This window comes from Callospermophilus lateralis, chromosome 1 (assembly GCF_048772815.1).
Source record: "Callospermophilus lateralis isolate mCalLat2 chromosome 1, mCalLat2.hap1, whole genome shotgun sequence".
In the NCBI taxonomy this organism is placed as follows: domain Eukaryota; kingdom Metazoa; phylum Chordata; class Mammalia; order Rodentia; family Sciuridae; genus Callospermophilus; species Callospermophilus lateralis.
Window position 1 is genome coordinate 175,511,590 of NC_135305.1, and position 13,744 is coordinate 175,525,333.

Sequence of the window (13,744 nt, forward strand, 5' to 3'; positions counted from 1 at the left end):
TCTCCACTACCCTGAAACAGCCACATTCAATTCTTTCTTCGAATCTTTTGGCTATGGGGAATGTTCATATTGCTCGGTCTTCTATGTCTTGACTTCTCATTTTTGGGAAATTTCTGTACTTTCTCATTATGGAAAAATTAAGATTTAGTTCTTTTTCACAATTCTTACCTTACTCCACACACATCCAATCCCCATCTGAACATATGTGGTTAAAATTTTAGGGTATCATTATCATATTTACATTAGGTAAATTATATTCATAATAGTTATATTCATAACAATTGCTAAACCTTTTGGGGGTTCTGTAATGTAAACTGAGACCTTTTAAAATTATCTGCTTCCCATCTCAAAATTGTGCCTTCCCCATCTGCTTCATGAGTGAGCTCTCAGCTATTGGATTTTCGGCCTAAAATATTTTGTTGTGGTTTTCTTCTCTGTTATTATATTTGTCCTTGAGATGGTATGTGTGTGTGTGTGTGTGTGTGCGTGTGTGTTTATAAAACCGATTGACTATTGTCTAGAGTGGTTTGGTTAGGAAAGAAAAGTAAATGCAGGTGCTCAACCTACTATCATTTTCCAGATCATTTAAAATGTTGAGTCTATTTTTCAAACTTAAAAAACAAAGTATCGAATTGGCATTTTAATTTGGGGAGCAAAGTCACTTTCAAAGAGTGGCGCATTCAATGTGAGTGCTTAGATCAGAGCCACGTAGTGTGCATTATTGATGGAGGGTCTGGAGGGCACCTTGAATTCAGAAAAGTAAGTCATCTGGACCACTCGTGTAGGCCAGCCTAACTGTGACTGTGCCACTCTACAGTTTTCAAATAATGATGCAGCCAGATGAAGAACCTAAAGTTGATACTGGATGAGATGAAAAGGCTGGCTGATTGTCTATTTCTCCAACGTAATTATGAGAATACATCAGAGCACAATTAGAACGAATTTTCTATCGTGGCACAATTTATTGCTAGAGAACAAACTTATCAGTTTTAGGGTGGTTTCCTCTTTCATACAATTAGCCTTTATTGAATGACAGCTTCCTTATTAGCTAAATAAAAATGCATCCTCATCCAACTATTATACATCTAAGGCTCATCACTTCATTTTATTTTCATCAGGGACATGAAGTTTTAACCAAGGGTAATACATAACCCAAAAGTAACAGATGTTTCCTCTTATATAGCTATTCTATGAAATTGCAGGATATAATCTTATTTTGAGTGTGTGTGTGCGTGTGTGTAAGCCCACAGATAAGTTTATATAGGCACAAAAATTGTCTGGCAGGATTCACACGGTGGCTTAACAATAGCTACCTTTTGGAGCAAGTTATTTTATTTTTTTCAGATAACTACATAAACACAGTTTTATTCATCTTTCAGAGATAAGATGAATAAGAAAATTATGCAAAACAATGAAAAATAACTATGATTTTTGCTTGAAAAAGTCTATCCTGTTTGCTTGCTAACACAGTTATTAGCTGCAGTACATGGAAGTCCCAGGACACACCACTAACACACAGGCCTTCTTTATGTGCTTGAGGAAGACATGGGAGTATTTGTGGACTTTCCCAATCTCTGTTAAGCTAGCTTTTGCAGTGAATGACTTGGAGAATACAGCCCAAAAAGCTGCTGAGCCTCTTTTTCTTCCAACTCCCTACTTATCTCTTCAAAATTCCCTTTGTGGCAACAAACGCTCCCAGGGGTCTGTCCCTGCTGAGAGTGGCCTTTCTCAGTGGAGAGAGCGCCATCCTCTCTGTCCACTCCTTCAGCTTAAGCTCTCTCCTTGAGCTTTTGTCTCCATCCTCTTTTTTTTCTTATTTGCCTTGTTTTCTAGGTTAAACTGAGCAATCTCGTCACTTTTCTCTGTGATACACTTTAGCAGTGAATGACTCCTCCTGGCTGAGAGCTTCCCATCCTCAGTGTTAACTGTGCCTCTTTCCCCACTGCTGCTGCTACTTGGCCTGGCTTCCTCCTCCATCACACAGTCAGACCCAGGAAGGCACAAGAGGGCAGAAAGAGGTGGCTGCATCTGGGAGTGGTGGTGCATGCCTGTAATCCCAGCTGCTCAGGAGGCTGAGGCAGGAGGATCACAAGTTCCATGTCACCCTAAGCAACTTAGAGAGACTCTAAGCAACTTGGCAAGACCCTGTTTCTTTCTATATATATATAGAAAGGGCTAGGGATGTGGCTCAGTGGTTATGCATCTATGGGTCAATCCCTGGTTGGGGAGGGGAGTTGGGGGGGTGGGTGGCTGCCCATCCGGTCAGATTTCCTGTGACAGTCTTAATTTTTATTTCTTTACTATGATGCTTATAATGTTCATTCACTACTTTTTCCTCCCAATTAAATAACAAGAAAATACCTTTTGCTTCTCAAACTGATTATATAGGAAGCAAGAATTTTTTTTTTTTAATTACCATTAACTAGTATTAACCTACTGGCCTGCACCACTGCAAACCAGCACCAACTGCATCCCACCACACCCAGAATGGATATATATCTAATGTCATCAGGTTCAAACACCAATATTTTCACCATTTTTCACTTATGGTGGGGTTGTAAGAAGGCATTTGATAGCTGTCTTGAATCATTAGGTTTCCAAGCTTCAACCTGTCTATTTTTCTAAGCTTCATTTTACTCTAGGAAAATGTACTGATCTGCCTAAACCTCCCATGACTTTTTCCAAATCATCGGAGTTCTTTTGCCAACAGCTGCAATTACAGTGTCCCTACTATGTCAGATAGGCTGGAGGTAGTTTTTCTGCCCTATGTGAAGATCTCAGGTTAATATTCCTAGAAGTATAAAACTATGCAACATGTATCATTTTAAAATGCCTTTTGCCCAGTAGCGTGTCATAGGCCTGTCATTCCTGCTATTTGGCAGAGGCAGGAGGATCACAAGTTGGAGGTCAGCCTCAGCAACTTAGCAAGTTTCTGTCTCAAAATGAAAAACAAAAAGGGCTGGGGAGGTAGTGCAGTGATGAAGTGCCCCTGGGTTCTATCTCCAGTACCAGAAAAAAGATAAAATATTGCCTTTTATAGAAGATTAACATTCAAGAGACATTTATTTTCTCTTTCAGCTTTCTCTTAGACTTTCTAAAATGCTTCCCAATCACAGAATATAAAATCTAGAATGCCAATGACTAGAAGGGAGGGGAAATAACACTAGCACAGACAGTGATAAAGTCACGGAGCCCAGATTTCCTAGATGCCTCACAGGGCCTCAGCACCTCTCTTTCACTACCTTCCCCTTTAACTAGCCCTCTGGATTGCCTTGAGTTCCTTTCAGAAGGAAAGGAGAACAGCAAAGCCCAGAAATAAGTCCCGAGTTCCATTCACAGTGACAGCCCGAGGTAGGGCCCAGAGCCCACAATCTGACCGATGCCTAGTGAGGCCTCTAAATGACACAACAAACTATACCACAGTGTCAAGAAAACTAGCTTGGATCTGGATGAAAACAAAAGCCAACATTAATCATTCATCTCTCTCATTTCTATCATCAGTTCTTAATGACCTGCCGACTACCTTCAATCATCTAGTTAGTATTCTAGGGAGTTCTAAGCTCTTAGTGGACCCTTAATTTGTCCCAATTTCCTCCCAGTGCACAGTAAGTCTCTCCAAGGTCAATGGTGGGCAGGAATATTCAAATCACAAAACACTGGTGTTATGTGAGACCTTGGAAATCACCAGGTTCAACCCTTTTCAGATGAAGAAAATGAGGCTAAGAGGAGCCGGGCATGGTGGCCCATGCCTGTAATTCCAGTGACTCAGGAGGCTGAGGCAGGAGGATAGCAAGTTCAAAGCCAGCCTCAGCAACTTAGTGAGGCACTTGCAACTCAGTGAGACCCTGTATCTAAATAAAATATAAAAAAAGGATTGGGGATGTGGCTCAGTGATTAAGCAACCCTGAGTTCAATTCCCAGTACCAAAATAAGAAAGAAAAAAAAAAAGGAGCTAAGAGAAGAAATGACAGACAGAGGTCTCAATGTTAGTAAGGGGCAGTCTGGGTTCCTTCCCAAGTCTAAGGGACAAAGTTTGTGTTCCTTCCCTCTTTGCCGGTTCCCATCATCTCAACCACCTGCTCCTTTGTCTTTGTTTTATGCTATTTCCTTAGATGGTTGCTGATTTGATGTTTATTTACATTTATTTAAGATAAAATGATTTATCTTCATTGTTACCACAAAATATGTTCACTTACAGAATTTTTGGAAAATGCAGACTTTTTCTATTTTTCTCCTCATTACAGCTCACAAGAGCTTATTTGTAAGGAAAAGTATAAATAACCAGAAAATAACATAACGCATAATCCCACCACTTGGGGGTCACCATTCCTTCCAATCTTCTTTTCTCGACTTTTCATGTAACCATATTGTGTGGCACATATAATTCTGCTTTGTTAGTTTCACCGAGGTATGTTCCTGTTGGATTCAGATACCACTCCACCAGATTATATTTCTCTTTCTTTAGCAGAAACTCATTTGTCTGTTGAATGAGTAATTGGGCACTGAAAATCCTGGTCACAGTTTCATCGTGTGGTTCTGGTGTCTTTTTGGTCTGTTTTATGGAGTTTGTTTTGAAATTATTGTGTTGCCAAGAAGCTGTATGTTCTTTCTTCTATTTGTTTACTTGGATCAAGAAAAACCTCCCACTGAAAGGCTGTCTGGCTGTGTTCTGCGCCACACAAGCCAACATCAATACATGTGGGTATTTGCATTTGAAATAAGATGCACATTGAAAGTGCCCATTTTAAAAGAGAAAATTACACTGAAGCAAAAATAAAATTCTGCTCCATTAAAAAGGCCACAATTGAATATCATAGAGATTCAAATTTATATCCCCAAAGTAAGAGAAATAAGACCTAAAAATCCTCCCCGCCCACCCTTGTTCTCAGAGGCTAGGTGGAGTCAGTTTCAATTTTTGGAAATATTTCTCCATAATCTTTACTCAGCTGTGACAAAAAGACGTTGTATAAAGATCATCCAATACTGGGCAAAGATTCATTTGTGAATAAAGATGGAAACACGTGGTAGGACCAGGGTTAACTCCCAAGATGCTCACATTACTGTATGGCTGCAGGGGGGGAACTTGATGGGAAAATCTGCCCCTGGAATCAACTGCACCTTGGTGGCTTATCTGCAAAGTCACCCCAGGCCTAGCTTTTATCTAAGCACAAAGAATACGCTATTAAAATCCACAAATGAAACCAATTAAGCCCATCAATGAGGAGAATTCAATCTCTGCCAATATCCTATCAAGAGATTTAAATTAGCCATACTCAAATTAAAATTAAAAAAGACAGGGACTGGGGATATGGCTCTGCGGTAGAAAGCTTGCCCAGTATGCCCAAATTGCTGGTTTGAACCCCAGCACCCCCAACCCCCAGAAAAAAGGACAACATGTGTCAAATGTATGACAAATATGGCAGTTGCTCACAGGTTTGCAGATAGCTGGGCCAATTCCAACCAGAAGGAAAATAAGGCTTGTGCATTCGGCAGTAAGTGTTGTAAATAACGGTAAAGTTCAAGCTCTTAAAATGCTATTTTCTGAAGTCTAATCAATAAAAGGTGGCCTTTGGAAGGAGAGAAGCACCACTGTCCCTCCCTGCCAGCCAGCCAGCCATTCTTCTGACCTTTGAGGATGGCATCAGAGGTCACTCAGGAAACAGGCTGATGGCCAGCTCGCCCATGAACGCAGCAGCCCTTTGCCTCCCGGCTGAGCTGGCCAGACCAAGATAGAGTGGCTTGTGTTACCACTCCAATCTGAGGAATGACATAGGCCCCGTGGTCTCCAGTAACCCACCGTGCTTGAAGACCACCCTGCCCAGGATGACACAGCTAGTGCTTCTAATGGTGCTCAAGCCCCTCCAGGACCCTGCCTGCAACCACTACAGGCATTGGCTGTTTGCAGACTGAGACTTTGCAGCTCATCCTTTTTTCCATTATGGCCTCCAGGTTAGAACATCCACATCAAAGAGATTTTAGAAATACATATTTAAGAGAAAAAAGTTAAACTGAAAAGGCTGTCTCTGCTGTTACTATTCGGTGTTGATCTGTGAGACTAACTATACAGCCCAGTCCAGTGAAGAGTTTGAGGGTCCCAGCTCAAATAACCAGTTCTGATCTGTTGCTGTATTAAGGATATGGTCTGGCACAAAGAGACTCACTTGCAAGGGGACTATTAATTATAAATCACAAGCTCCTTCTCAAAAGTTTATTTTTAGAGCCACACGTTATCTGTTTAAAGTATGAATTGATTTCCTTTGTCAGGAAAATTTGTTAATTTCTTGTTCCTGATATTGCTGTTTGCTGTAGTTTGGATTGTGAATGTCCCCCAAAGGTCTATGTGTTAAAGGCTTGTCCCCAGGGTGGCACTGCTGAGAGGTGGTAAAGCCTTTAAGAGGTGGGGTCTAGTTGAGAGGTCACTAGGGATAGGCTCTTGAAGGGGAGTATGAGACCCTGCCCCCCTGTCATGTTTTCTCTTGTCTCCTGGCAGTATGGCAGGCCAAAGCAATAGGGCCAACTGTTTATGGACTGAAATCCCCCAAACTGAGAGCTACCATAAACCTTTCCTCTTTATAACTGATTATCTCAGGTATTTTGTTATAATGATGGGAAGCTGACAAACACACCATTTCCAATCAGTTTCTAAGATACCCCAAGCAATGTGTGTCACTAGAGTTTCAAAACACTTACCTGCAAGCTGTTGTTCAGTAAATCAAAGTCACTGTATCTTCTAACAATCTGTAAGAGACAAGACAACAGTGTTTTTGATTCTGCAAAGACATCCCTTTCCATTACCTTATGAACTATTTACTGGCATTCCAGTGCTGAGGCCCTTATGCTAAGAGGAGGAGGACCTCTTGGGCTTCCTCTGTTTTATTTGACAGGCTCAGAAAACAAGCCCTGAGTTGGCTGGGCTATAGGAAACTGGTTAATGCCAGGCAAACTTACAAGACATTAACAAGTACATGAATTAATGATTTTCAAAATTAGTAAATAAATGAAGTTTTACTAAGCTTAGTGTCAAAAGGAAGGGTACAGTTCTGAGGCCATATTATCCTTCCCCTGAATCAAACACCCAAGGAGATAGCCTATCACTCTGGAGACTGGATTACACCTGCAGGAAAGACTGCCACATCTCACCTGATTTCTCAGGCTTTCCCTCTTGGCAGACAGTCCACCTTTCATTGTCTACATTCTTTCTTAGTTGTACTGATGCCATTAATCATTCCAAGGTTCTTGATAAGGGATTATTTCACTTTTGAATAGATCCACTCTCAGCCTTTATTGGGGTTGTCAAATGTTGGTATGCAGAAGAATTGCCTGGGAATATCCAGAACTTCTCTCAGGAATAATCTAATTCAGTAGGTGTAGGGTAGGCCTAAGAGTCCATTTTCGCCCAGCACTCCCAGGCTGCTAATGGATCTAGAAAACTGTGCATCTAGAAAACTGCACCCCTGCGTGATTTTTCTGATAGGATCTTGCTGTTGGTTCTGCTTGCTACATCCACATGAAAAAGTTAAATTTAAGGCCATCTCTGATAAGAGCAAAAAAGCAAAAATTGGACAGTGGCTACCCCCAGAGATTATGCAAAATTCAAACCTATTCTGCCAAATATCTAAGTGTGACCTTGGACAAGTTACTTAAGCTCTCAAACGTAAAAAAGGGGTAATTCTACTACACAGGACTGGTTTTAAAGGATTAAGTGAATATTAAGGCATTTGCACTTGAAGCAGTGCTGAACCCTTAATATGCTCAATAGATGTTAAATGAAATAATTATTTAAACAAACAGCAATTTAAAATTCTAGGCAAAGGAAAGATTTGAGTGTGGCCACTGTGGTCAGACTGCATGGGGGGGAGACAAGAAACTGCATGAAGGGGCCTGGGGTTGTGGCTAGTGGCAGAGGCTTAGCACATGCAAGGTGCTGGGTTCAATCCGCAGCACCACATAAAAATAAAATAAAGGTATTAAAAAAAAAGAAAGAAAGAAACTGCATATGGTGGAAGATCAAGCTCTGAGCTCTGAAGGACAAGTTTACATTTTTGGAAAGAGCTCTGAAGGACAAGTTTACATTTTTGGAAAGAGATGGAATGGTACATGTAACTATTAAAACAACAGGGGCTGGGGACGTAGCTCAGAGGTAGAGCAATTGCCTAGTGTGTCCAAACCCCAACATGGCAAAACCAAGACAAAAGCAAACAGGAAAGAAATGGCCCCATTCAGAACAACAAGTCAACTGGAATGGGAAGGACTTCTAGATCTGTCTAGAAAGTGTTTTCTCTCTGAAGCCACCACTGGGAACAGAAGAGCTGGGGGCTCCAAGAAGACCCTCCCTTAGGGACAGTGGGGGAGCTAGCACTAGGAGTGGCCCAGGAGTGGACTTGGGCATCCATGAAATGCAGTGACCTAACCATACAATAGTCAGGACACTGACTCCCCTTTCTGTGAACTGAACTCCCTCTAACCCCACCCACCTGAATCATGGCTGTAGGGGTCCTGCTTCTTCTGGTTTGAGCCAGAAAACAAATTCCTAGATACTCTTTCTGGCAACACTGTATATAATATAACCAAACAACTGGGAACGAAAAACTTTTTATGATACTTGTTTTAAAGTCAAAGGTTTCCATTAGGGTAGAGGAAAGGGACCTAGGAGAGAGGATGGGAGGATAAGGGGAAGTACTTATGTTATACGCATATCTGAATATTCCACCATGAAACTCACTATTCTGAATAATTAATATGTAGCAATAAAGAAAAAAAATTTAAATGAAGGAAAGCTAACAGCTTATAGCTAAAAGAATATGATTTATATTTATGAATGTTCTGATTTTTCCAGTTTTTAGATGGCCTAAGTCAGGGTTTTAGTGACAAGTTCAAACATATTTCTAGTTGATAAAAAGTGCTTACCTGCCAGCTGTTTTCTGCAGAAATTCCTCTTTGCACCCGAATGATATATTCCTAAAGATGGGGGAGAGAGGAAGAGCCTCAGTTATAAAACCATAGAATCAGAAACAAGTAAAAATATCAAATAAAGTAGACTTCAGAGCAAAGAAAACAACAAGTTGAGCTATTGCCTGCAAATCTAATATCCAAAATCTGAAACTTTTTGAGCACCACCATAATGTTCAAAATCTTTCTGCTTATTGAACAGGAGATGTAGTTCAGTGGTACAGAGCTGGCCTAGCATGGGCAATTCCCAAGGTTCAACACCAAGCACTGAAAAAGAGAGCGAGCCAAGTGCAGAAGGGCACGCCTATAATCCCAGCAGCTCAGGAGGCTGAGGCAAGAGGACTGCAAGTTCAAAGCCAGCCTCAGTGACTTAAGGAGTCCCTAAGCAACTTAGTGAGACCCTGTCTCTAAATAAAATATAAAAAATGGTAGGGATGTGGCAGGAATAATTAAACAGAAAACCAGTTAAGATATAGAAAAACCTAAGAATACGGTCAACCAACTGGATTTAATTAGCATTTGTAGTATACTCCATCCAAAAACAGAAAAATACACATTCTTTTCTTTCAAGTGACCGTGCAGCATAACCAATACAGACCACATCCTGAGCCTTAAAAACAAAAAAAAAAAAAAAACAAAAAACCTCACCAAGCTTAACCAACAACAAAGATAAAAGGAAAAATCTCCAAACAGTTTAAAACTAAATCACATACTTCTAAATAATCCATGGGTCAAAGAAATCTCAAGAGAAAAACAAACAAACAACAACAACAAAAAACCCCCACTGAACAGAAAAATAACACAATTTTGGGGCTCAAAACAAGACACCCCAAATTATGTGCCTTGCTATACTAAATACTTTGAATTGAGGGAAATGACCAGAAGCAAAATCTGTCTCCTGCCCTTTTCCTCCCCCAGGGGAGGCCACAGAAACTAGAGCCCCTCTCCTCCAAAAGCCAGTTATAAAACCTAAAAATATTACACCACTCTTCCCCTAAATGTTTGTGTGGCTGTAAAGAAATTCTTTGATCTACCTTGTCTAATAATAGCTCACAAGACCCTCATGTCAGAAGGGTTCGGCTCTTGACCTGGGAGGGAGGAATGCCACTGAGAAAGGCTAAGAAGGATCTCAACTAAGCCTCGCAGGGCTTTCCCATTTAGTCTTTTACCATAGAACATATATGTCCAATCACATGCATAAATGGCTATCCATTCTTCATTGAACCTAATCATAAAATAGTTCTGATAGGCACAGTGGCCCATGCCTGTAATCCCAGTGACAGGAGGCTGAGGCAAGAGATTGCAAGTTTGAGGCCAGCCTCAAAGACTTAAAGAGACTCTACCTCAAAAATTTTAAAAAGGGGTGGGGATGTAGCTCAGTGATAGAGCATCTGGTCCTATCCTCTGTCCTAGTGTTGAGGGTAGGGGAAGAGTTTTCCTTGAGACTTTGGGTCTTCATTTTTCCGAAGGCTCTAGTGTCATGTAAAATGATTAAACAAATTTGTTATGTTTTCCTATTAATTTGATTTGTCAGTTTCTTCAGACATAGTCAGGAACTCTAGGAGAGCTGAAGAAACTTTTCCTCTGCTACAACAACAGAGCAAAATTTAGGAGACACAGCTCAAGTAGTGCTGAAAGGGAAATTTAAGCACTAAATGCTTTTGTAAGAAAAGAGAAAACGTATCAAATCAATACTCCAAGCTCTGCCCCAAGAGCCTAACAAAAGATCATAATCAACTTGAAGCAAGGAGAAGGAAGAAAATAAAATACAGATAAAAGCAGAAATCAATGAAATTTGAAAAGAAAAAAACCAGTGAAATGAAAAACCAATTCTTTGACAAAACCAAAAACTTGACAAACCTCTAATAAAGCTGACAGGAAAGAAAGCGGTAAGACACAAATGACAGACATCAGGAATGAAACAGGCTGTCACTCAGACTCCAGACTCCGCAAGGATCAGAGGGTGACAGGAACACATCTACCCACGGAAATTCGACCACTTAGACGAAACAGACCACTTCCTCGAAACCACTAAGGACCACAACTCACCAATATGAAGTGGACAAATTTGCTATCTTAATAACTAATAAGAAAGTTGAACTCATAATGCAAAAACTCCCCCAAAGAATTATCTCGACTTGAAGCTTTCATGGGAGAATTCTGCAAATGTTTAAAAATTCACACCAATTCTACACAAATGCTTCTGGAAAACAGATGTGGAAGAAGTAGTTCCCAATTTATTTGATGAAGCTAGTGTTACCCTACCTCAAACTAAAGATGCTACAAAAAAAAGAACTATAGACCAATATCATTCATGAACATGGGCTCAAAAATCCTTACCAATTTTTTTTTTGTACCCGAGATTGAACTCAGGAGCACTTTACCACGGAGCCACATCCCCAGCCCTATTTTTGAATTTTTTGTTTAGAGACAGAGTCTCACTGAATTGCTTAGAGCCTTGCCCTTGCTGAGGCTGGCATTGAACTCATGATACTCCTGTCTCAGCCTCCTGAGCCTCTGGGATTACAGATATGTGCCACCATGCTGTTCTTTTCAAAATATTAGCAAATAGAACTTAACAATATGTGAAAAGAGGTCTGGGGAAGTAGCTCAATGGTAGAGCACTTGCCTAGCATGTAAAAAAAAATATATGTGTACATTTAGACAGATATACATATATTATACGAGCTGATTCCAGGGATGTAAAGCTGATTCATTATTCAAAAATCAATCAATATAATCTGCCATAATGAGCTGAAGAAAAAAATCACAACTTAGATGAAACAGACCACTTCCTCGAAACCACTAAGGACTCACCCAATATGAAGTGGATAAATTTGCTATCTTTATAACTAATAAGATGATGCAGAAGCTGGGCATGGTGGCACATGCCTATAATCCCAGCAACTTTGGAGGCTGAAGCAGGAGGGTTGCAAGTTGGAGGTCAGCCTCAGCCATTTAGCAAGGCCCTAAGCAATTCAGAGAGACCCTATCTCAAAATGAAAAATAAAAAAGGGCTGGGGATGTGGTTCAAGGATTAAACACTCCTGGGTTCAATCCCTGGTACCAAAAAAGAAAAAGAAAGTTACAGAAAAACTGTTTGACAAAATTCAGCACCCTTTCATGATAAAAACTTTCAGAAAAATAGGAAGAGAGGATAACTTTGTCAATCTGATAAAAAGCTTCTACAAATCTCCTAGAGATAACACACTGGATGGTGAAAGACAACATTTCCTCCTAAGACAGGAACAAGGCAAGATGTCTGTGCTCACTGTTCTCATTCAACACAGTTCCAAAAAGTATATGGATCAAATGGAAGAAATAAACAGGTTCTACTTGCAGGTGGCATGAAAATCTTTGTAGAAAATCTCAAGGAATCTACAAAAAACTTCCTTGAACTAATAATTAATTTTAACAAGGCCTCAGGGTACAAAAGTCCTTTGCATCAATAAGTAAGTATATGCTGGGTGTAGTGGCATGCCTGCAATCCCAGTGGCTAGGGAGGATGAGGAAGGAGGATTTTGAGATCAAGGCCAGTCTTAGAAATTTAGTGAGACCCTAAGCAATTCAGTGAGACCCTGTCTTTAAATAAAAAATAAAAATTACTGGGGTTGGGGCTCAATGGTTAAGTATCTCTGGGTTCAATTCCTGGTACCCTCCTCCCCAAAAAAAGTAAGTATATGAATATCCATTATATATCTATATTCATAGCAGTTTGACTACTGATAGTGCCCAAGCAGAAACAGACCTTTCTCAATGGGTGGTTAAATTCTGCTATATCCATACCATGGAATACTACACACAAACATGAATGAAATATTGATACACACAACTTGGATGACTCTCCAGAGAATTATGCTGAGTGAAGAAAGCCAATCCCATAATGTTATCTTCTGAATGATTCCATTTATATCATTTTCTTGAAATCACAAAATTATAGAAATGAAGAACAGAGTAGTGGTTGCTAAGAGTTAAGGCGAGGATAGGGACTAGGTGGGTGAGGGAAGTGGATGTGTCTGTAGAAGGACCAAATAAGGGATGGCAATGTTCTCTATTTTGCATGTCAATATCGTGATTGTGTATCATACTATAGTTTTTGGAAGATGCTATCATTGGGGGAAATTGAAATATATGGGTATATGGATCACACTGCATTATTTCTTATAGTTGCACATGAATCTATAATTATGTCAAGTATAAAGTTTAATTTAAAACTAAGCAAAATGCAGACATTCAAAACTAGATGTCTATTAGTCAGAAGACTATGATTTTTAGTATTCAAAGTATGCATTTCATATCCAGTCAGCTATGAAAGACTATGATTAACAAGTAAAAAGATATAATAGATATGCACCAAGGCCATTTCCCGAAGAAAACAAATCTCCTGACCCTCAAACCTGCCCAACCATAAAAATCACCAGGCAAGGTGATGTATTTGAATATATTCCCAGGCCTGCATCAAATCTGTTAGATCAGAATCTCTAGGAAAAACACACACACACACACACACATACAACCTAGGTATTAGAAGTTTTAATAGCCTCCCCAGGTAATTCTTATTAATAAATAAGCAAGAAACCCAGACTCAGTACAACCTCCTACAGAGACAAACAAGGATTTCACAACGTATGGATTAAATCATATAAAGAATGTTAACATTTTTTTTCTTCAAATGCTCAGAACTGTTATACTAATTTTGGGTGGAATGAATTAGGCATTACTTAGTCACTACTCAACAAATGTTCAATACAGTACTCCACAAATCTTTTCTACTGAATTAATCTCACTGACTTAA

General features: G+C 39.9%; 1 protein-coding gene across 2 annotated transcripts in view; it reads right to left on the reverse strand.

Annotated features, from left to right (window-relative positions):
- Window positions 1-13,744, reverse strand: part of Pxk (PX domain containing serine/threonine kinase like) — a 74,925-nt gene that overhangs the window by 38,501 nt on the left and 22,680 nt on the right. For both annotated transcript variants that reach the window (XM_076871225.1, XM_076871140.1), the window contains exons 2-3: window positions 8,908-8,958; window positions 6,691-6,738 (exon numbers count right to left, since the gene is read on the reverse strand). In XM_076871225.1, the coding sequence (XP_076727340.1) occupies window positions 6,691-6,738; window positions 8,908-8,958 (99 nt within the window). The remainder of the gene's footprint in view (window positions 1-6,690; window positions 6,739-8,907; window positions 8,959-13,744) is intronic.